The sequence below is a fragment of the Panthera leo genome, chromosome A1 (assembly GCF_018350215.1).
Source record: "Panthera leo isolate Ple1 chromosome A1, P.leo_Ple1_pat1.1, whole genome shotgun sequence".
NCBI classification, from domain to species: Eukaryota; Metazoa; Chordata; class Mammalia; order Carnivora; family Felidae; genus Panthera; species Panthera leo.
In genome coordinates this window covers 71,651,909-71,676,546 of record NC_056679.1, presented here as the reverse complement: position 1 = coordinate 71,676,546, position 24,638 = coordinate 71,651,909, and the positions used below count along the sequence as shown (strand labels likewise).

Below are 24,638 nucleotides of genomic sequence, written 5' to 3'. Positions count from 1 at the left end.
TGCTAAACACTACTATTTTACAACCTCTGTCTCACTAGGTCCTCATAGCAAACCCTGAAAGACAAGGACTATTAGCTCTGTTTTAGAGATGAAAAATTAAGTCTCAGGAAGCTTAGCTAACCTGCCTAAATCACCTTGTCTAATGAATCAGGGAGCCAGAGAACCAGGAATCAAACCTTGGTCGGTGTAACTCCAAAATCCATGTATTAACTATGACTCTGTGCTTTTAAATTATAGAGGATCCTTTGTTTTCATCCACTCTATGGACAACCACTAAGGCCTTTGTTTTTCCCATACTCATGAATGCTTCTCAGGGTGTACAAACATGTTATGCATCATACAGAGTTGTCAGGTCAAGGGGAAATTAGAAGCTGAAATCTAGCCCCCACTGTACCTGCTAAGGCACACCATCCTTGCCAGGCAGTGCCCCTGGCATAGGACTACATCCCTCCAGAGGAACAGGCCTCTTTTCCCAATTTATGCAAAGGTACTTTGTGGTCTACAGGCATCCTTGCTGTCTGGGGCAGCTTAAGTAGGACCATAACCCTCTCCAATCTCATTCCTCTCCCTCCATATTCTCCATAAAACTTCCTGTGGTAGACAGTAACCAGCTTTAGCCATCTGGGGCTAATAGAGGTGTCTTCATGGAAGATCTTTTGCTGGATATCTGTTGCAACTCAAACCTCAGGCCCTGATGGATAAGTCAGCTCAGGAAAGCTCATATCTGGACTGAAATTGTGTGGCCTTCTTGACTCTGACCTACAAAGGTCACCTCATTCTTGTTCAAATCCAAATAGTCACATAGAGTATGCTGTGGCAGTATAGTAGAAGTGGAAAGAGGACAGGCTTTGCAGTTAGCCATGCTTGGCTTTGAATCCTCTGAGTCATGGTTAAGTCCTTGGAAAGTCTCAATTTCTTATGCCTTTCAAGTGGAGGTATAAGCAACCTCATAGGAGTAAATGAGCAGTGTCTATCACTTACTCAGTGGCTCAGTAGCCAGTCTGGGTTGGCATTCTGGCTCCACCCTTGTGCTGGTCTTGCTAACATTAAAAGCATCATCAGCTCATTTGTTCACATCATTTGGTAGATACACTCCCAAACTAATAACATAGACTCATCAACCAGAGTTGGCATCACCTGTAACTGACTGAAAGTCTTGGGAATGGAGACCCACGGTCTTTGAAATGTCTCAAGTGCAACTATGACATTCTCTGCTCTGCTTGGATGGGCCAGGAAAAAAATGGTCTTATCTCAGAATTGGGAGACCTAGCCAAACAGGTAGAGACAATCATGTTGCAAAGAAAAGGGAGAGGGGGAAGTTGAGGGCATGGTCACAGGTGTTGGTAAAGGTGAGCCTGATTGACTTGGCAGGTGGAAGAGTGAGAGTAGGATTTAAATCAAGATCTCTGCAGGATAAGAGAGGCTGGTGATCCAGGCATGAGGAATGGCTGGAAGAGAACATAGACCTGCCCTCAGAGGCACCATTAGCAGAAGAACAATACTGCCATGGTGGAGATAAGCGTGACATTGTCTTCTGCATGGGTTGTAAGTGCCTACCTGGAACTTAGGTGTGTGCATCACTTTGGAGCCCCGCAACTTCTAGGTGGTGAGGACTTAGCTAGGGCTCCTCTTTCATAGGCTGTAGGCTAAATGAGAGTGTTTTTGTCCTCTGGCCTTTTGGGTCCTGTTCTCCCACGGCTGCCTCCCCGGGGCTCAGGACAGATGAACTGACACCTGAGCTCTCCTCTAGAACAGAAGCATCTAGGTCACATTCCTCTGGAAGACAGATGAGCCTGATATTACAGAGACTGAGGAGATGGTGGAGTTTTCTAGAGGAAGGAGTTCAAATTAAACCCCTGTGAAGCCCTCCAAGGGGCCACCTGTTCCTGTGCACATCATTAGCTATATGACAAGGGAAATTTGAGGAAAGGACAAACGGCCCTCTTCATTCTTATTCTGTCCTCCCCTGTCTAGACCCAGAGCTCCCAGCTCTCTGAAGCTGGCCCAATTAAATGGAAATCTAAGCGAGCTTAATAATGCAAAGCATTAGCATCTTACCCCGCGAGTGCTCCTTCCCATCTGACAAGCTCTCCTTTTCAAATTCTTGTTTCATCATTCAGCCTAGCAATTCAGCAGCTTTGGATGAGGTCATGTTAGTTTCCTGCAGCCCCACATTCTGGGCCCGACTAGCACCGCTTGGAGGGGCTGAGTGCTTTGTAGCCTCTCACAGATCTTCCCGTTAGACTTGCCAACCGCTCGGTGGAATGCGCTCCAGCACAGGAGGGGAGGATGCTAGAAGGACCCTCCAGGTGAGAAGAAGCACAGGTATCCATGAAGCTGAGTTTTTGTCAGCCTCCTGACAGAGCAACAACTTTTTATGGCAAACATTTGGCAAGAATCACCCAAAGTTTTCGGGAAACAGAGTATCGGGTATTAATATACTCAATATTAATAAAATATTAAATTATTAACATCTAATTTATTAAAGATTCTGTTAACATATGTAATGTATTTGTAGATATTAACGTATTGAATATTAATTATTAATATTGAATATATTACCGTCAAAACATTGAATATTAATCAAATATGTAATTAAATATTAGATATTTTCATAACTATTTATCTGTGATTCTATTAAGGCTGCTTCATTGTTGGTTTTTCATATTCATGAGATTTAAAAACTCTTGTAGACTAGTTGAAAGACCATTTGGAGATACAGAAACTAAGTAAGTATATGGAACTTAAGTGTATTCAGAGAGCAATGAGAAGATAAGATCTGTGGGTATATGCATTTGTATAAAACATAAAGAGGCAAAGAGGCCAAATAGAACTTCATTTAAGCAAAATAATATATATATTTTTGCTTTTTTAAAATCAAACTTTCCGGAGTGCCTGGGTGGCTCGGTTGGTTGAGCATCTGACTTTGGCTCGGGTCATGATCTCACGGTTTGTGGGTTCAAGCCCGCCCCCCCCCCCCCCCCCCCCGCTCCCCCGCCGCGTTGGGCTCTGTGCTGACTGACAGCTCAGAGCCTGGAGCCTGCTTCGGATTCTGTGTCTCCCTCTCTCTCTGCCTTTCCCCTGCTCATGCTCTGGCTCTCTCTTTCTCTCAAAAATAAATAAACATTAAAAATTTTTTTTTTAAATTAAATCAAACTTTCCTTGAACTTTTCTTAGTTTCATTGAGATATAATTGACATATAACATTGTATTAATTTCAGGGGTACAACATAATAATTCGAGGAGATTTGTATGTATTATGAAATGATTATCACGAGAAGTCTAGTTAACATCCATTATCATGCACAGTAAAGTAATATATTTCAAAGACGTTTTCCTAGTTGTTTCCTGATTTGTGGTAATCAAAATATGTTATATTTCGTTGAGATTGTACATGATTTGTACATTATTACAAAGTGATTATAATTGTGCTATGGATCAGGAGAGCTACTATTAAATTTTACCCAACAGATGCAGCAAACTATTTTAACAGGGTTTCTCTTTTACTCTTTTATCATTGGAGCATAAAGCAATAAGTAGTATAAGAAAATTCATCTCAGTAGAAAAATTGGTTCATATGGTTTCTGCGACATTTGCAAAATTTCATTTTTGTTATAATAAAAAGTTCAATCTTTACATTGTAGTTTACGTTTTTCTGAGACAGATGGAGCATTACCAAATTTAAACCCTAGTGTGGTGTGGGGTTTCAGACATTCTATTTGCTGAATTTTAATAGATGCACTAAAGGCAGGGATTGCCCACGAGCTGATTGTCTTTTTTATGTATCATACCTGCATACGATAAGACACTAAGGCTTCTCTTATGTTTCAGTCTACAACAAGGTTCTGGTTGCCCACATGTTTACGTGTGTACTAATGACAACATTGTTATGAATAGCACAAGACTGGAAAGAACAAATCCGCTGTTGCTATTAAAGAGCCATATCCATTTACTCGGGACTGGGCCCATTCACAAAGGAGTGGGGTAGTCACTCCATAAAAATGCAGCTTTTTCCTCACCTCAGCAAGAGGCCATTACAGAGGAGCTCACCTGTTAATGTCTGCTGTTGTCTTCACTTTGGAGGATCTCATTGTCACTCTCCTGGAGGCAGGTGAGAGCCCTTTCCAGGAAATACTCATCCCCCATTCTCTTACACCATTCTACAGCCACGGTTTCCCGTAATTACCACAGAAGGACTGTTTTCCTGTTTTCTGTCGATGTGATTACATTATATTAACCTACATCTGATAATACTTTGCAGTGTGTTAACTTGTGGAGCCCAAGGTTGGAGTAAAATCCCTCCAACGTAATGCTCTGCAGATTTACACTGCAGTTCCTTTAAATGGTAATTACGCTTAATACCAGATGGTTTCATGCAATCTAACTTTTCTATAATGAATGAAAATAATTCGAAGACTCATAGGCCTCTCTCTTTCATTACAGAATGTACAGGCTTTTCCCACACCCTTGTTCTGGAACATTAAGAAAGAAGATATGGAGAGAGAGAAGAAAGAAACCGAGGACCCCCTGCTACTATTTCTATAAACAACTAGTGGTGTTTAAAGGCTAATAAAGCTCCAAAGATCTCTCTTATAACCATAATCTTTGGGCCAATTTAAAAATATTTGTGATGGAGAAATGTCAAGAAAAATAGAGACAATTTCTTAAGACATGATTCTCTTCCCTCCACCTCCATAAAAGACTATATATATATATATATATATATATATATATATATAGCTGTCATATAAGAGGCAATTGAAATTCCACAGCACAAAGGCAATGCAGAGAGAGGAAGAAAAAAAGAATCAATCTTTCATATGTTTTTTTCAAAGGCTTGGCAAGAAACCAGGGGTAATATTTTTGCAACTGGGAATGTGTGTTTGCTGAAGAATATTCCCACATTTGAATCATCGTCAGGGGTCCTAGTCTTGTTTTACTTTCAAAGGTAGAGAGGGCATAACATTAACCCCAACTAGGAAAAGGAAAATGCCTCACTGTAATTCTCCTCCAGGGAGCAGGAATAAAGGGATTACACATGCCTGCATAATGGAGAATTTCCTCACTCAGACAAGACAAAAGACTTCATTATTTTTCACCAGACACTTGAAGCCTTGTGCCTCCCAGTTCCAGAAGACAAGCAGGCAGACCAATTTTTTTTGTATCAGACCACTAGATGGAGTTTCTAAGAAACTGGCTTGCTAGTTCTTGCCATCATGAAGAGATATGGGGAAGATGATGAGATCCTAATACCACAACTCTGTGGTCTTTCCCCTAAGGAAAGCTAGACTGTCCCTCAAGTTCGTGGTGTGTATTTTCAATACTATTAGCTTTGCTTTTTCTCTAGGCAACAAATAAGTGAATGTTTTCATCCTGAAAATGTATTTCTTTTATCTTCAGGGGAGACCAAAAGGCATCTAAATTCTAATGAAAAATTTAAAGTGGCAAAATATAACTTAATTGAATATTCAAATACTTTTCCTTCTGACTAGGTCTATTACTGAGGAATTTTAATGATGTGTGCATTCTTATTGGTAAAGTTGTAAAAGTCTCAAAATCCTTACTTATTTACTATTTCAGCTCGGTAGTAGATTCATATAAGACACCGTGTGTGGGGACCATGTTCCCAGGGACAGATCAGATCTCCCATTTAGGAAATTGAAATGAGTTCAGCTCTGCCTCATGTAGGCTTGAAGGTCTCCCTTCACAGTCACAGAGACTATAGATAAAGATTTATAAATTTTCTACCTGCAAGAAGCAATGTCTGATTTTTTTTTTTTTATTACTATCTCAGGGCCTCATCTGTTATAGGTGTGCAGCCCATTTCTTGAGTAGCACAGTATTCTAACTGGAGATAAAATCACCTTCCCCTTTGAAAAGCATATTTCAAACACATGCGGTGTGTGCTATTTGTGATTATTTCCGTGCCTCATAAGCGTGAAGTGATCCAAAAAGAAATTAAAATGTTTGATCTTCACAATATTTCAAGATTCACTCATTTCACAAATATTTATTAAGCACCTACTGTGTACAAGGTGAAGTAACAAGTGAGCAGTAACTAAGTCAACCTCTGCTCTCTTAGAGCTTTTTGGAATGAGGCACACACAAAGAACTGAAAGACCAAAGAGGTTGACTGGCCGGAGCGGGGCGGGGGGGGGGGTCCCTGATGGTTAAAAGATGAGGCAGGTCCTATGGGACTTTGAAGTCATGCTGAGCTTCTTGTCTTAGTCTTACTCTGAAGAGCAATAGGGTTGTTGAAGACTTTAAGACAACGATGACAACTGTCTTAGTTGCCAATTGCTGTGTAACAAGTGACTCCAAAGGTTGGTGATTGAAATAACACAGATTAATCTCACAGCCTCAGTCAGGAACCTGGGTGTGGCTTAGCTGGGTCTCTCATAAGGCTGCAGGCCTTTTGACTTGCCTGGGAGGAATCCCCTAACTAGCTCACTGTCACCATTCTTTTTTTTTTTTTTTTTTAAGTTTATTTATTTATTTTGAGAGAGACAGAGAGGGCGTGAGTTGAGGAGGGGCAGATTGAGGAGTTGAGGAGGGCAACTGCCCTGAGGAGGGCAGTTGAGGAGTTGAGGGCAGTTGAGGAGAGAGATTGGGAGACAGAATCCCAAGCAGGCTCCACACTGTTCAGCACGGAGCCTGATGTGGGGCTCGAACCCATGAAACCATGAGGTCATGACCTGAGCTGAAACCAAGAGTCTGACGCTCAACTGACTGAGCCACCCCGGCACCCCTCTCATGGTTCTTAATAAGATTTAGTGCCTCACTAGCAGTTAAATAAATGCTTTGGTTCCTCATGCTCTGTTAATGGAAGACCACCCTCATTCCGTAAGAAGGGAATCTCTCCACAGAACATCTCACCACATGGCAGCCTGCTTGGGCAGGTCTTTTGTGACCTATCCCATCCCATTTGCCTTACATCGGCGAGGAGCAAGTTGCCCACACTTCTGGGTTGCACAAGGGCATGAAAACCAGGGAGGATGTATCACTAAGGGCCATCTGAGAAACACCTACACAGTAACATTGCAGGTGTTCGTTTCGGAGGTCACGTTGCTGGGGATAATAATACAACATGTTTATTGAGCGTGGATGCGTAGAGACAGGTTAAGAGGCTGCAGCTCTAGTCCGGAACATATATCGCCATTGAGCAGAGTCAGAACAGAGGAGACTTACCCCCCAGTGTGACTCTCTGTCACATTTGCTTTTCTGTCCTCCACCTTCTGTCGAATGTTTTAATATCAACCATGGCATGGGGCGAGTCAGAAAAGTAAATAATAGCAACTAAAATGTAAACAGAGTGTCAGTGTTTCCAAAGACTGGCACATTCATAATCATAGTTGGTCCTCCCAACTCACTCCCTATGAAGTTGCTGGGAGAGGTGTTCTTGTTCCTCATTTTACATATAGGACGCGGAGGCTCAGAGAATGCCCATCACCTGCCAGAGGTCCCACAGCCAGCAAAGGCCGAGGTCGGAACTGCGCAGTCCTAAACCTTGTGTGTTCTCAAATCGACTCCTCCATTAGTCTTTAGTCCAAGGCAAAACTTTCTGTTCAAGCCCTGATGCTGGGTAGGAAAGTACTAACCTGATGTGCTAATTGAACCTTGAGACTAGCAAGTTCGAGAACCAGTCCCACACCTCCCTCAGCGTCCTGTGCTCTCCTTATACCTTCACCTCCCCGCCTTGCACTTACCCATTCTGTCCCCTGGCTCTGCTCATGGGTGTGCCAGCAACCGCATTTCCTAGAACACGAGGACAAGGGATCAAACGGCCCCCTAAAGAACTCACTGCCTAATAATGGAGGTGACCAATGATGACCAAATGCCATAAGCGTTGAACAAGTGTGGTTAATAACATGCTACAGAAACATGGAACATAAAACATTTCTCTTGTGGGTGAATATTCATTTCTCACTTTATGTTACTTATCAGGACTCATTTATGTCTGAGTTTGTGACTGTATTACACATGTCAGAAATACTTTTTGATAGTTCGTAGTTTGGATTACAATATATGCTTGTGTATAATAAAATTGTATTTCCTTTTGAAAATAATAAAACAAACTCCTACCATACTTCCGTGTGAACCTTGGCACATTGTATTAGAGAATGTGTAACATCTTCATGGAATTCGATTGTGTCAGATTGAAGTGAGTAATTTTCTACCAAGGCTGTTATTTTCCAAAATAACAAAATATTGTACATTATTAAAGAAGGTGATGATGGCTTATGTATCAGGCTGTTTTCTTTATGCAGAAACATCATAATATGACCTTCTTTCTCTACCTGCTTCAATGTCCAGATGTCCTCAAGGCAGAGCTATTATGCAACTTCTTTCCTTGCTCCCTATATCTCCTCTCCCATCCCAGATTTATGTCTTTCCATATGAGTTCCTCCTTTCATCCATAGGAAACCCATTTTGGGCAGCTAGCTTTTTTGTATAATGTAATTAGATTTTTCCCTTGTTTTCTTTTAGACAGATTTATGTATCTGTAGAAAAGTTGTTTCTTCTATACTGTTACCTGTTGTTTTATGGGAAAATTATCATAGACAAATAGCTAGTTATTAACTATAATGGATACAGTGTGAACAAGAGGATTTTGAGTTTTAACGTAACATCCACCACCATCCTTAGAAGAGGAATAAAAGCCTTCAAGAGCCTTCAGATGAACTGCCTTTCATGTGCCCAACCTCAATCCCTGCAAATTGCCTTAACCTAAGCATTTATATAGCAGTTTGCTAGATGAATGTGGCCCCTAGTTTTCAGCTAAGAAACTCTAGCATTTACCTATAGTTTCCTACTTCAAAAACCACTGGATATGCAAAAGCAAGAGTGAGCTATCAGAGCATTTGGTCTGAGAAGAGACTCAACAAGAGGGCTGCTAAAAGAAGATGGAGATGGTTGTTGACCTTTATTTTGGACCAGACATGGCAGCGGTACTGGGGTGCATGGCTGGCATAGGGGTCAGAGACAGTCACACTAAGCCTGAGACACCAAAGGCGACCTCTTCACACCATGGAAAGATTGGTGTGTCTGCCTGATTTCACTTTGCTCAGGTCACGAGGGTACCTTTGGAGTTCCAGGAAAAGAGGCAGTGGGTAAGAATTCCTCTGTTCAGAGAACACAAGGCTCTGGCAGGGTCCCCTGAGTGAGGAAATGAAAACCACCAAGGTGTAGCCTTGGCTCGAGCAGAACTCTGAAGTCACTCGTTACACGATTTTACTGGCTCAGAGTTGCTGAGCCCAGTGTTCTTTTTCTCATCACTATCTGGTTTGAAATTGTACTAACAAACACTGTTATATACACAGAAAAAAGTGATAGGAAGAGGAAATGGAAGCCAATGCTTTTATATATTTTATGCATAGAAGTGGCTATCTTAGTCTGATGAAGCACATGTTTTCTGGTTGCAGAGTCGAGCTAAAAACCAGTCCCCCTCACCCTGAGCTCAATGAGTGACTCATACAGAGAACAAAGATTCACATGTCACATGTATGGTTAAAATTCCAGCCCATTTTACTGTTAGGTTCTCAATTCTCTAGATAGACCCCAGTGGGAAAGAAAGGACTGATCTTGAGCCAGAAAGGAAAGGGGGGTTGCCTTCTCACCACACTTCAGCCATGCTGTTGGTGGAGGGGATGGAAGAGACACCATGGGATTCGGAGTCTTTCCAATGGTGAGCGCACCTCCACCCTCCGTTGGGACCTTCCTGTCTTGTTCAGTCAGAAGAGGGAGTCTCAGTAGGATCCACAGAGCCACCCCAGTGGGCGTGGGTGTATTAAGATGACTTGGGTGCTGGGACATCCATGAGGTTCTGGAGTCAGTAGATGCATTCCCAACTCTTTCCCAGCAAGAATGCCTGGGCCTGCTCACACTGGGCTGTGGGGCAGACCCCAGCAGTCCCTTATCACAGGCAGCTCAAGGCCAGAGATGTTCTTCCCCTTCAGACGTAGCACAGACGACGGCCAGCTCAAACTTGTATACTGTAATCAAGTTGTATGTGTTTTGTATTTAAGGCCTAAGGGCTCAACTGCTTTAGCGGGGAGTCTTGTGACAAAAAATAAAGGTTACTAAGAGAGTGGCTATAGGTTAAGCCTTGACATTTACACAAATAGGAGGGATCTGTAGATCTATGCCAGGATAACACTCTTCTCCAAATGGATGTGCTCAGGATGCTTCATGATTTGCAATCCTTAGTCCGAAAAACAAATCTTAGTATACATAATATGAGATCGTGCTAAACCTTTCTGAATTCAGCCTAACTTATAAATGCACCTTCCTGTGCGACACCATTCTAGTCATGGAACTAAGCACGGTCTGTCTATCACTGCCATAAATCCTTGGTTTTTTATAAGATTTTGACTCTGGATTTTATCTCAAAATGGTCCATGTGCTTATTGAACTAAGAAGAGTGATTTGGGGTGGGGGAGGGGGAGGGAGTTGCTTCCTGTAACTCCTTTCCATTCATCGGATTTGCATGATTTTCATGGGTATTTACCATAATTACCTTCATTGGCATCAAAAGCATTTTTAGCTACTTGAATATACACATGATATCATAAGGGCTGCTTAAAAGTATGCTAAACAGAAATGGATCTTTTTCTTGAAGATCTTAACTCCAAGACAGTGATGATATAATTCAAAGTCAATCTAGATACACATTTTAGGAAACGTAAATATGAAAGTTTTATGTAAAGCAATGACAGAAGTTATGTGTTCAAGTGTTGAATAAATACAGCATCATAAGATTTGCATATCATAAAATCATTGCATTGGAGGTTCTGTGAGTTTTCTTTGAGATCAAGGTCATGTCCTCACTTTACCAATAAGAAAACTAAGCCCAAAGGTCACTCAACTAGTCCGTGACAGTGTCGCCTGTGGAACACAGGCCTCCAAGTCCCCTGTATTATTTTCTTTCCACTTGACTGCTACATCAAGGGAATCGTTGTAATTTCCAGTTGGAGAGAACTTTCTGGAAAAGGAATTTTGTTTTCTCTTCAAATCATTCACACCCCAAGTGTCGAGTCACCCAATTGTCTTCCCTCATTAGCAAATCTGAAACTATACCAGCCTAGGTATGGTTTAAAGAGGGAATGCCTTAAAAAAGCATCAGAGTTTCATGATTCCAGAGAAAGTAGTAACTGGTTACCTGTAAGCCATAGACTTTAGACTGAGGTTTCTTTAGGTATTAATCACAGCTGTAATTACTTCTCTTTACCACTAACTTTTGCCTCTAACTTTATGCTTTCCTATTGTCCTGGAGTTCTGCAAAATCTCCTTGGAACATATATTCTATCATCCCAGAGGCCTGGGTGGACAAATCCTTCCCCAGAGGGCTGTTATTAGAAACCTCCTTGTCTAAATGCAAAACCAACATCATGCCAACCTATGGTTAGGCTGGCCCTACAGCTAGCAGAATCCTGATGGCAGCTCTCCCCTTGGGTAGGGGGAGGCAGGTCGTGGTGGGCAGGAGATTTCTGTTTATTTTCTAGCACCACTGCGAAGCTCTGACAGTTCTGCTTTGTAAGTGTTCTTGACACAGAGCCTCAAGCCCATTTTCCTTTACGGTTATGGGTCATTTGCTGTGTTTTGCCTTATCATTGGTGTTTCCTTAAAAATAATAAGAATAATGAGCAGTTATGTATTATTCATCCCAAGTGTACAGATCATGCATTTATCTCGGGCTCCTTTTTTTTTTTTTTTCCTAGAGCTTGCACTCGACAGCGCATGCTGAGCGGATCATTTGAGGGGCAGCCAGCAAAGGAAAGGTCAATTCTCAGTGTGCAGCATCATATCCGCCAAGAGCGCAGGTAAATATACTGGGAGACAAGGCTGCAGAGAAACTAAGGAAAGGAGTTTTACAGGAAATGCTCTCTGTGCACAGCCCTGGTTAGCAGACAGGCGTGGGTGAGGAACTTTGTTCTGTTTGCTAATGGCAACCATGATGAAACTCACAATCAGTTTCAAAGATTCAAAAAAATCTCGCAAAAACCTTTTCCTTGGTGATGGCCAAATTCTTGCTTTTAAGATCAGAAGGAAAAATTCTGAAATTTTCTAGATGGGATCAAAAACATTTGAATAAACTAAAGCTTCTGCTGAAAAAAGATAATAAGTATTTGTGATGTGTGTTATTGTGATGTGTGTTATTAACAGAAAAGTGGATTTATTTTGTTCTCATAATGGTCATTGCTTGAAAGTCAAAATTTGGTCTTAGATGTATCGATCTGTTGGTTGTGGTTGTTTTAGATCACTAAGACATGGATCCAACAGCCAGAGGATCAGCAGGGGGAAATCTCTTGAAACCCTGACTCAAGATGTAAGTTCTAAGCAATGCTTTGGATTTGGGAACCATGATTATGAAAATTCATTTCGATGACTGTTTAGACAATTCCAGCACCTGTGTCCTTCTGTCACATTGTCCTGTCTCCATAAGACTTTATGCCAGAGGGAATCAGGAAACTCAGGAAGCAAATTCAATGGACAGTACAGAAGAGTGACCGTTAACTGTACAAAAATCCAGACATCCCACAAAACACATGTCTTCATTAAGATAGGCTGGGTGGCTCAGTCGGTTGAGTGTCCGACTCTCAATTTCAGTTTAGGTCATGATCCCAGGATCATGGGATCAAGCCCCCTATCAGGCTCCATGCTGAGTGTGGAGCCTGCTTGAGATTCTCTCTCTCTCTCTCTCTCTCTCTCGCTCTCTCGCTCTCCCTCTGCCCCTCCCCCACTCATGCTCTCCCTCTCTCTCTCTCTCCCCCCCAAAATAAATTATAAAAAATTTTTAAAATTCAAAAATATAAATAATAAAGATGACAATACAAAAGTGATGTGTCAGTTGCATTTAACAGACATTAAAAACACTTAAAGCATTTTATAGAATTGATTTGCATCATAAACTTTAAACATTTACTGATTTCCAAATATTCCAGAATCTAGAGCCAGTGTGTAATTTCAGGGCTTTACATACTAAGAAATAAAATGTGATTTCTAGAAGAATTTTTCTGTCAAAGACTGCATAATATTTCCCAAGAATTTCTTTGTTCTTCGACACTATGGCACTCATTTATTTATTAATGGACTCAAAAAATATTTACCAAGTGCTTATCACGTGCCAGGCCCTGTTCTAAGTGATGAGGAGTAGTGGGGAAAGAGACAAAACTTCTGCCTTCCCGAAGCTTACATTCCAGGAAAAGAGACAAAAACTAAACAAGGAAACAAATATATAATCATTTCTGGGGGTGTTTTTAACTTATTGCCCATTATGTCTTCATTGCTGTGACAGTTTTGCTCTGTAGTATAAAGAAAAATCAAATAATGTATAGAAACCAAAGATGGAGATTTGGGGGCAGGAAATTCTAGGGAAGATGGTCAGTGTTGGTGCCTCTGTATTAGACCAGAGACCCGAACGAAGGGAAAAAACAAGCCACATGAAAACCCAGGGAAACCCACGGAACCAGAAGTCTAACCTCTGGGTTAGACTCGCAAGCGGCTGTATCATGCTGATTTCTAAAAGAGACTTGAAAAGTACACATTAAGTAATTATCATTACTGGAGTCCTCATTAAAATACAGGTCTTAAGTTGAGTCTGGCTAAATTGGCAGAGTCCTGAATGTTCAGAGCCAAGGATGGTGTTTGAGAAAGGAGGTCTAGAAAGAGAAAGGTAGCAAGCCTTAGGGGTTTTGGGGTTTTGCTTGTCTTTTTTTTTTTTTACCACTTTATCTCTTAATTTTTAAGATTTTCTGGAGTTTCCAGCATAATCCAACTGCTTTCAATCTGTAGAAACTTCTGCCTTAGAGTAAACTCTCTTAAGTGTTCCAGGCACAATTGACAATGGAAGACGTTGGTGATGAGAACACCTGATACCATCATTACCCAATTTACAAGGTTCTAATTGGCAGACACATCTGTTAGCGCCATGATTTTTAAGGCAGAGCTCTGTCTGATATGATTTACCATATTATCTGCATGGAATTGTGATCGGATCCAACACATGGCCTGTGTACATATAATTTGAGGACCAGGCATGTGGCATGGAGAAGATTTCTAGGAGAGTTCAGAGAAGATTTCTAGTTCAAAGCACTTCCCTTCAGTGTGATTCAGTAGAAATATATAGTCTACTTAAGAACCAAATTAGAGCAGTTTTGAAAATATGTGTTTAAATATACACAACAAAAGGCCCTGAATAGTCTCAATTCCAAAGGCTTAGTTCTCCTTCAAAGACTTTTTATGCTCTTTTCTACACAGGCATATAATGAAAACCCATTCCCCATCTTCTCCACAGCAAAAGGTTATGAAGTTCTGCTAATTTCCTAAGAAATCCCCCCTGATGTCATTTCCTCCATAACAGAAGCAATTTAAAACAGAGCTTCAGTTGTCTCACTTATTCCAAATGATAGAAGATACAGATAATTAAATCTAAGGAATAGTTGTGATAATATCTATCAGGTTATTTGAGCAATGCCATCCATCTCCCAGGGAGTGAAAATCAGAGTCAGGGTCCTACATGCCCAGGCCCTCTCCCACCCTTCTGGCCTCATTGTCTCCTACCATGTGGACGCTCACCCACACGGCACGCTGGCTGGGCCGCACACAGGCAGACCCACCTCTCCTCTGGAAGAGCACATTTTTGCAGATACACAGCGACCTGCATATCCTTCCAGCCTACACTCAAATTAACGTCTTTTTATTGAGGTCTGCTATGACCTGTTTAAAGTTGGAGCCTTCTAGAGGCGCCAGGGTGGCTAAGTCTGTTGAGCGTCTGACTTTTGGTTTCAGCTCAAGGTCATGATCTCATGGTTTGTGAGATCAAGCCTGTGCTGACAGGGCAGAGCCTGCTCAAGATTCCCTTTCTCCCTCTCTCTCTGCCCCTCCCACACACTCTTTCTCTAAATAAATGGACAAGCTTTAAAAAAAAAAGAAAAAAGATTTAAACTTGGAGCCTCCTAGCACTCTCTGTCCCCTTTGCTTTTTACCATAACACCAAACATTTTCTAACTCTCCCCATATTGTGTTTGAATTTTTATCTGTCTTACCTGACTAGAACATTAGCCCCACAGAGCTGGGTTTTATCCTTTATTTTTGCCTTTGCCATACCCCCAGCACTACAGCAGGGCCTGGCACATAATAGGTTCTCAATAAATATTTCTATTTTTAAAAAAATACCCTTTAGAAGGAAAAAAAAATACCCTTGCTAAGATGACTGTGGCCAATAAAAATGTATATGTTAAAATAAAGGTATTTCTTTCAGTTTCTTATAGGTGATATTTTCAGACCTTCAGAAGAATCTTCCATTTTTATATGCCCCTTTTGTTATATTTCTAGCATTCCAATACAGTGAGATATAGAAATGCACAAAGAGAAGACAGTGAAATAAAGATGATCCAGGAAAAAAAGGAACAAGCGGAAATGAAAAGGTACGGGGTCCCACGGTGTTTCTTATCTCTCGTTTCTGGATGGCAACCTTTCCCTTAGCCTTACTGTACATCAATTTCCCCTTCAAGGAAAGTGCAGGAAGAGGAGCTGAGAGAGAATCACCCATACTTCGACAAGCCACTGTTCATAGTTGGACGGGAGCACAGGTTCAGAAACTTCTGCCGGGTGGTGGTCCGGGCACGCTTCAATGCGTAAGTACACTCCATTTCAGCCAGGTGTTGGCCTGAGTCGTACAAACAGCAGGGGGGGTTGTCATACAAGGAAGAAGGAACATGTAATCCTAATGGGGTCACAAAATAAACTGTGGGCTAATTAATCATGCTGCTCCTCTTTGCTGAGCGGCCGACCAGGTGGAAAACAAACAAAGGTTGCAAGTAGTTCACATTTATATAAAACTCACGTTTGTAAAGCTCTGAACAGCCATTTTTATTTGTTCATGTTTATATCAGCGTTACTAACTCCATATATTCTTTTGGAAATACCGAACCAAAGGGTAGGCTGAATGACACAGGGAAGGTCATTGCCCACACCTTTAGACTTATAGTTTCTGTGTTGTCAGAATACCCTAGTTTCTTCTAGAATAATGTAAAACAGAAATAAAGTTGACGAGTACTTCCATTACCAACTCTTATGAGATAAAAACCCACTGGCTGATGTCTCTGTCCCTACTCACATGGAAGAAATGTGTAAGAGTCTGTCAGTGTGGTCAACACAGAGGACACTGCATTTGTGAGGACCCAAGCCAATTTTAGCAGACAGCCTAGTGGATAAAATGGAATTTTTGTCCTGCGTAACTTTAGTAAATACCCTGAAGACCTTAAGAGTCCCAGAGGAAGTGTGAAGGCTTTCCCTCTAAGTGGTTGTAACTTCCCTGATGCCATTATTAGTAACATATGATAATCATTATCTGTTATGGGCTGAATTGTGTGTATCCTCCTGCCAAAAAAAAAAAAAAAAAAAAAGGTTGTATATTGAAGCCTTAACCCCTAGTACCTCAGAATGTGACTTTATTTAGAAACAGCCTCTTTAAGGAGGTAATTAAATTAAAATAAAGTGATTAAGGTGGGCCCTAATCCAATATGACTGCTGTCCTTATAAGGGGGAAATTTGGAGGCGCCTAGGTGTCTCAGTTGGACTTTGGCTCAGGTCATGATCTCACAGTTCATGGGTTTGAGCACTGCATCAAGTTCTGTGCTGACAACTTAGAGCCTGGAGCCTGCTTCAGATTCTGTGTCTCCCTCTCTATCTGCCCCTTCCTGGCTCGTGCTCTGTCTCTCTCAAAAATGAATAAACAGAAAAATTTTTTTTAAAAAAGAGGAGGAAATTTGGACACAGACTACCTATAGAGGGGAGTAATGTGAAGACACAGGGAAAAGACAGCCATCCACAAGCGAAGGGGAGACACCTAGAACAGGTCCTTGCCTCACGGCCCCCAGAATCAACCAACCCTGCCCACACCTTCATCTCAGGCTTCTTGCCTCCAGAACTGAGAGAAAATGTTTCTGTTGTTTAAGCCACTCAGTCTGTGGTACTTTGTTACCCCAGCCCTAGGAAACTAATGCAGTGTGGTAATATTTCAGAGCTGGAGGACACCTCGTGAACCATTTGGTGTCATTTGTACCCACCCCCCTCCAACAGAGGAGAGCATTTAGGGCAGTAGAGGTTAAGGGCTTTTCTTGGGAACGTGAGCTAGTGCAAGGCTCTCTTCTGACTACCAATCTAGTGTTCTCTCTGCTGTTCTAGAAAGACCCTCGCAGTTTAAAGCACCTGAATGATAATGATTAAATACTTCCCTGAGTGTTCACAAAGTAAAGAAAGAAGCCAGTAGTTTAGAGTTGATTTGATCAGTTCCCCAAGTGAGTGTTTCATCTGGAATTATCCTGTTGGCTGCCTCCATGCTAACATCTAATTGCTAATTCTCCACTTCATTTAGTGTGGACTGACTCCTTTTGTCAGCACAGCAGCTGATAAGGACTGAGAAAGATTTGTTAATCGGGAGCTCACACACACACACACACACACACACACACACATGCACACACACACACACACACACACACTGTCTGGGGCTTCACTGAAGTTGGTTATGGGCTTCTAGAAAGTAAAACTTAAAAGTGGGGACGCCAAGAAATCCTCCATAAATCACTCCACAAGATCACAGTTAAATACCGTAGGAAGAGCTCTATTTAATTTCTGGAGATTTAATTGAATAATCATGAGGAAAATCCTTGAACTGCTAAGGCAGAGATTTTAACTGAGTGTTTTTAAATGGAAGTCAAAATTCTACTTTGTCATATCCATGTCAAAAATTGTTGAGGGACTCCTGGGTGGCTTAGTTGATTGAGCATCCAACTTCAGCTCAGGTCGTGATCTCACAGTTCATGGGCTCTGTGCTGACAGCTCAGAGCCTGGAGCCTGCTTCAGATTCTGTGTCTCCCTCTCTCTCTCACTACCCCACCCCCACACTCTGTCTCTCTCCCTCTCAAAAATAAATAGACATTTAAAAAAAAGTTGTTGAATGGAGGAGGGGCATGTAGGTGGCTCAGTCGGTTAAGCATCTGACTTTGGCTTAATTTCAGCTGATTTCGGCTCAGGTCATGATCTCGAGGTTCACAAGATGGACCCCCACGTCAGGCTCTGCACTGAGAGTGTGCTGCCTGCTTGGGATTCTCTGTCTCCCTCTCTCTGCCCCTCCACTGCTTGCTCACTCTCTCTCTCTCAAAAAAAATAAACAAACATTAAAAAAAGAAATTGTTGAATGGAGTCATGAATTCTAAAATCAAATATTTTGAGAATTTTCAATTACTTTCACAAACATCAGCTGCAAATCCTCCTGCTTTTTCTTTCATCTAATGCTCTCTGCCTTCCAAAGGCACAGTTCCTGTATAATGTAATTTTATAGAGGATATAAAAGAAATTTTAGGTAGATAAGATGTTTATAAATACCATGTTGCCAAATTATGCTTGCTATGCTGCAGAATTTTGTGTTTGTTCTCTCTTGCAGATCTAAAACAGATCCTGTCACAGGAGCTGTGAAAAATACAAAGTACCATCAACTTTAGTAAGCATTACAAAGTCTGTTTTCTGTGCACATTTGAAATTTCAATGTACTATTTTATGCTGCATAAAAATATAAAGATTGACCTGTATTTTCTTGCCATATCGTGCTGTGAAATAGATAATTAGGGATTTTTTTTTAATGCCAGTCATGGGGCACCTGGGTAGCTCAGTCAGTTGAGTGTCTGACTCTTGACCTCTGTTTAGGTCATGATCTCACACAGTTCATGGGACTGAGCCCCACGTCGGGCTCTGTGCTTACAGTGTGGAGCCTGCTTGGGATTCTCTCTCCCTCTTTCTCTCTCTGCCCCTCCCCTGCTCATGCACACACGCATGCGCATGCTCTCTCTCTCTCTCTCCCTCTCTCTCTCTCTCTCTCTCTCAAAAATAAATACATAAGCATTTGCTTTTTAAAAAACGCCAGTCCTGCTTATAGAATCACAACAGGATCATCTCTGACTCGCACAGCCTTCCCTAGAACAGTTGTTTCTCGGTTTTGTTTGGTCTTTGGCAGTGATTTGCTGGGATTGGTGACTTACCTGGACTGGGTCATGATCATCGTAACCATCTGTTCCTGCATTTCTATGATGTTTGAGTCCCCCTTTCGAAGAGTCATGCATGCCCCGACTTTGCAGGTACGGCTGCCAAATCTCAGCCCACAGCTCAGAAGACAACAACTGGGCTCCAGTTTTCCCCTTGTTGGTGACCCAGCTGCCTCTTGCCCATTTCAGATTGCTGAGTACGTGTTTGTGATATTCATGAGTATCGAGCTTAATCTGAAGATTATGGCAGATGGCTTATTTTTCACTCCAACTGCTGTCATCAGGGACTTTGGTGGAGTCATGGACATATTTATATATCTTGTAAGTCTCTAGTTATTTCCTAAATGTAAGATGTCATGGTTTTGTGAACTCTCCTGCATTTCTCAGTACAAGAGAAAGATACGTGAGTCCCAGAGGTTTAGATGTCATTACTGAGTTCTTAGGTCATCTATTGCAGGCAAATGAAGGGCATTCATGTAAAATCTAAATAAAAAGCATTAAAAATGTCCATGGATATGGTTCACATACATCAACCACATTAATACACTTGTAAGACATACATTAATAAGGTCTAAGAAATCTTATTCGCACCCTGCAATCTTGTGGCTCCCATAAGGAAAAAAATCTATACCATATAATTGATTGATGAGCTCCTCATTGCTAAAAGCAACCTAATGTGAGTATGATTGGACACTTTCAATTCCAATTTCTTTCAATTCCTATACACAATATATCTGCCTAGACAAGATGACCATTCAACTGTTCAGTTAAACTAAATTGGGAAACCATAGGAAGGGAACTCAAAGAAATTTCATTTTTTCTATATGTCCAAGAAGGCATAAAATCAATGTCTTTTCCAACATATCTGCGGATATTCAAAAATGTCCATGGATATGGTTCACATACATCAACCACATTAATACACTTGTAAGACATACATTAATAAGGTCTAAGAAATCTTATTCGCACCCTGCAATCTTGTGGCTCCCATAAGGAAAAAAATCTATACCATATAATTGATTGATGAGCTCCTCATTGCTAAAAGCAACCTAATGTGAGTATGATTGGACACTTTCAATTCCAATTTCTTTCAATTCCTATACACAATATATCTGCCTAGACAAGATGACCATTCAACTGTTCAGTTAAACTAAATTGGGAAACCATAGGAAGGGAACTCAAAGAAATTTCATTTTTTCTATATGTCCAAGAAGGCATAAAATCAATGTCTTTTCCAACATAACAAGGAGAATTGTGACCGTTAACATGTAGTATCTTTAGATCATCAGTAAAATAGTGAGAATCAGGTCAAGCATGAAGTTTAGTATCCTTGATCAAAGGAATTTCAATCTGAGCCTCCCATGTGTAAGTTAAAATAAGGTGCAGAATGCACTGGGGTACATGCACCCACAGTGTGGACACCCGCTTTTCATTTCTGTGTACAGCTAATGACTTTCCTGTGGGGCCACTAACAGGTCGATATTGGGTTGAGAGATCAGAGTTAAGAGATTGCATATATATGTAGTGAAAGCTTGTCCTACATGCTATGTGGAATCTCTGCTCAAGGAAAGTTGTATGCACTTGGCTCTCAGAAAGTGTAGATAGTGAAAGATATTAATTCTAGGGATTAATTCTAGGGATTATTTTCCCCTCCCAGGTGAGTTTGATATTTCTTTGTTGGATGCCTCAAAATGTGCCTGCTGAATCAGGAGCTCAACTTTTAATGGTTCTTCGGTGCCTGAGACCTCTGCGGATATTCAAACTGGTGCCCCAGATGAGGAAAGTTGTTCGAGAACTTTTCAGCGGCTTCAAGGAAATTTTCTTGGTGTGTTACATTTACCCTTTTGCCTCCCACTCACACAGCCCCACGCTGTAATGTAGTGAATGAGGGGACACCCTCGCTTGCCAAGGGTAAGTACAATCTTATTCATTGCCAGAGGACAAGAAAGGCACTAGCAAAACACAACACACAGTCAGAAACTTTACCCATGGATGCTCTGACTGGTCAGTATATTTTCTTGATATAACTTATTCAATGAACGTTTTTAGTAAAAGTATAATGAAAGCAAGAATCCCAGAGGTAGAATTTGCTAATACTTCCATTCTTAATTTTTATTCTGAGTTTCAGTTTCCTTATCTAGAAATTAAAGGTGAGATTCAACACCACCTACTGCATAAATATTAGCAGTTAATAGATTTGGGCTTATTATTTCATTTTGTATGTCCCTGGTTTCTTACAGTGTAGATGCTGTCTGATTTTTGGAGTGTTAACATAAAACAACTTAAAAAAAAAGTAACATACAGGTATACCCCACTTTAAGTAACCTCAGGATACAGTAATAATACTAAAAATGTGATTGAAGGAGAAAACCTTGTTAGTTGAGCACTGATTTAGGGCCTTAGAAGAGCTGGGCTGCAGAAAAGCAATGAGTAGGAGGCTCATTGCTCGCAATCTGTTACAGAAGGATCTGTGCCTTACAAAGGAGTGATCAAAGGGTTCTTTTTATTATTGATGAGTTCTGCTCATGCATGGAAATCCTGAATTAATTTACATAAGCTTATTTTACATCGTGCTTTCTAGAAACACACCTATGGGGAGAGAACAGTTGTAGTTACAGTTGATTTAAGGTATTTTAAAGACAGGTTGCAATGTTTCCATAGGCATAGAGTTGTTGATATTTTTAAAAGACATATTTGAAATCTCACATTTTCTTTGTGCTAAAGCCATAAATAACATGGTGGCTTTTCACACAGCTGGAAATGAAGGAAAAAAGGATGTCATCACCTGACAGCTAATGTATATGCATCGTGGAGCCCTGATAGAATTTAGCAGAGAATTTATTTGTGCCTTTCTCCTGATGATGTTTTTGTAGAATTTTAGTATATTGAAGATATATGTTTAGATTATTCAACCAGCACAGATCAGTGGTTTGTTCAGTGTTTTACTCTTTGCCACTTTTCTGTGCTGAGACCAAGGCACCATCCAGCAGAGGGAGCACCAATTACCAGACTTACTTCTTAGGACTCCATGATCTCAAGCCTCTGTGTACAGCACTTTTGTGTGCCCTCATTGCTTACAAGAAAGCAAAACCTCTCTGTCTCTAGTTTATGCTCTGCTTATAAGGAGAGGAATTCATTTTGAGAAAATAGGGGAAATATAATTATTTAAACATTTTTCTTTTGTTCCACTAATGTAGATTTCAAAATCAGAAAACCCTAAGCCATATCAAAAATACCTTAGCCCATTTTCCTACGTGAAAGTCATATGTTTTTATTCTGAAAATCCAAAACCTGTTGTTAATTCCCTCCTTTTAACATTTCAGCAAGGCTAATTGAATGACCTGTGATGGAGAAGTTAAATAATATCATGAAAAGACCAAGAATTTCATACCACGTTCTCCAAAAAGTTGTGTCCCTATCACTGTTCAAATCAAGCCTACTGTTTAATTTTTTACCAGGAGATATGATGTCTCACCAATTTTTTTTTTCAGGTCTCCATTCTTTTGCTGACATTAATGCTTGTTTTTGCAAGCTTTGGAGTTCAGCTTTTTGCGGGAAAACTGGCAAAGTGCAATGATCCTAACATTATTAGAAGGGTAAGTTACTGCTTTCTTTCTTTTGGGAGAAAAAATTGAGTAGTTCACCACCCCTTGGTAAACATGTGCTGACACTATGTTGATAACCCCCACGTAAGACTCAGAATTCTCTCTCCACCAACCCCTTCTGCTTAAAGGAGGCAGTCTGTTTCTTCTGGCTAGCACAGGTTTGTGGGATTAAAAGCACCTTCCAGATTATTCTATTGTCTTCTGTGGAACCTCTGTTGACACCTTTGGAATAGCCACTCACGATTCCAGATGCTTGTAGCTGTGAGGCTCGGACACTCTCCCTTTGGGCTTCCCTAACTTAATCCTGTCACATATCAGCAAACAGCCCCCCAGAAAGGACAAGAGGCAAAGTTTAACTGTCATACCACTGTTCATTACTTCTCACTCCATCATTCTCTTCATTGGGAAGTCCAGAATCTGCCCCAATAAGACAGCTAACAAAGACCCAAGCTTGCTTCCGCTACTGCCCTTTGCCTTATCTTTCTTCAGTCAGTGTTAGTAAGTGGAGGCCAGCTCCTGGGTGACCCCAGGGTTTCATTTGCTGAACATAATGGAGTGAATACATTGCATCTTGAATAAGGTGGACAGCTGTCCTCTGAATGACCTGTCAGAGCCTCAAGTTCCTTTTGTCTTCCTTCTTTGTGTGTCCACCCTTTGCTGTCTTCAATGTCTTCTCTGTTCAGCTGGCAGAGAAGAGCACAGAACTCCCTCCATGCCTGAGGGTTACGGTCAGGGCCAAAAGCAGCACACCTCACTTCAACACACATTTCACCAGCAAGAGCTTGGCCTCCCGAGGCAGGTGGGAGAATGCAACAGGTGGCTCAGTAATGTGTCCTGCAGATAAACAGGATGAGTGTGGTTACAATCAGCCATCACTGCTACACTATCCATGTGCCTTCCCTTAGGATTCTGCCCTATATTCAAGTAGATTCATGAAGTGATCCAAGTACTGCTAACGTACAAACAGCGAAAGCATTTCCTCTTTCATCCAGGTAAAATAATGCCTTAAGTCCATTAAGACGCGCATACTCAAAAGGCCTAATACAGCTGAACTATAATACCTATTTCTATGTTTCCAACAAATATGGCTATCTAATACAGATTTTACATCAGTATGAAAATTTCTACATTTTCAGAGCTACTGACTGTAAGAATTATTCATTCTCTGATGGTTATAAAATGCATCTTTGCCCAATCAAAGTACATTATCAATTATGTTAATAGTGAGGATTTCAGTAAGTGGCAGAGCAGAAGAGACACCACCTGTGTCTCCAGACGTTCCAGGAACTTTGATAAACCTGAGAAGACATAACAAGGAACATGGCATAAAGGTCATGATGTATCAAATTAGCTAACAAAGGAGGTAATAAAGAACTGATGCGTTAATCCACAAGCTCAGGTAAGCCAAGAAGGGTTAGTTTAGATTCCCACTGTATAGAGGCCGAAAAGATGACAACAACATTTCAAGATGAAACCTACGAGGAATTTTGCGGGACTCAGTATATTAATAATGGCTTAAGAGCATTGTGATTTTACACTCTCTGCTCATACCCAGACCTGGCTAAGGATAGAAGTACAAAGGATAAAGAACTTGTCCAAGGTCACCCTAAAATAAATGGGGAAGCTAAGATTCATGTCAAGGCAGCATGGCCCCAAATTCCTTGCTTTTCACCAGGATGCCAGACAGCCTCACCCACTCAAAGCTGGGCTCCCATGGGCTCAGAAAGACAAACTGGAAGAGGCCAAGAGGCCAAATATATCATGGGGCCTCTATTTGATATACCACAGCACAGCCAACAGGAATAATGTTGTAGATGAATGTGTAGGGTTACTATGAGAACTTAACTGCAATATATTTTAACTGAAACAGTGGGCTATGGAAGAGTAAAAACTGTACGATCACATATATGCATAGGAAAAAAAAACTGGAAGTATATATGCCAAAATGTCAACTGTGTTTATCTTTGGGTTATTGTAGGTAAGTTTATCC

The 24,638-nt window shown here is 41.0% G+C and overlaps 1 protein-coding gene across 4 annotated transcripts in view; it reads left to right on the top strand.

Moving 5' to 3' along the window:
• NALCN (sodium leak channel, non-selective) overlaps positions 1-24,638 on the top strand; it is a 289,974-nt gene that overhangs the window by 228,846 nt on the left and 36,490 nt on the right. For 3 of the 4 annotated variants that reach the window (XM_042929986.1, XM_042930002.1, XM_042929992.1), the window contains 9 exons: positions 11,718-11,819; positions 12,256-12,325; positions 15,334-15,425; positions 15,513-15,635; positions 18,449-18,505; positions 19,016-19,136; positions 19,233-19,364; positions 20,701-20,868; positions 22,535-22,639. In XM_042929986.1, the coding sequence (XP_042785920.1) occupies positions 11,718-11,819; positions 12,256-12,325; positions 15,334-15,425; positions 15,513-15,635; positions 18,449-18,505; positions 19,016-19,136; positions 19,233-19,364; positions 20,701-20,868; positions 22,535-22,639 (970 nt within the window). Of the gene's footprint in view, positions 1-4,024; positions 4,112-11,717; positions 11,820-12,255; positions 12,326-15,333; positions 15,426-15,512; positions 15,636-18,448; positions 18,506-19,015; positions 19,137-19,232; positions 19,365-20,700; positions 20,869-22,534; positions 22,640-24,638 lie in introns of all 4 variants that reach the window. The other variant, XM_042930009.1, reaches the window with a different exon arrangement.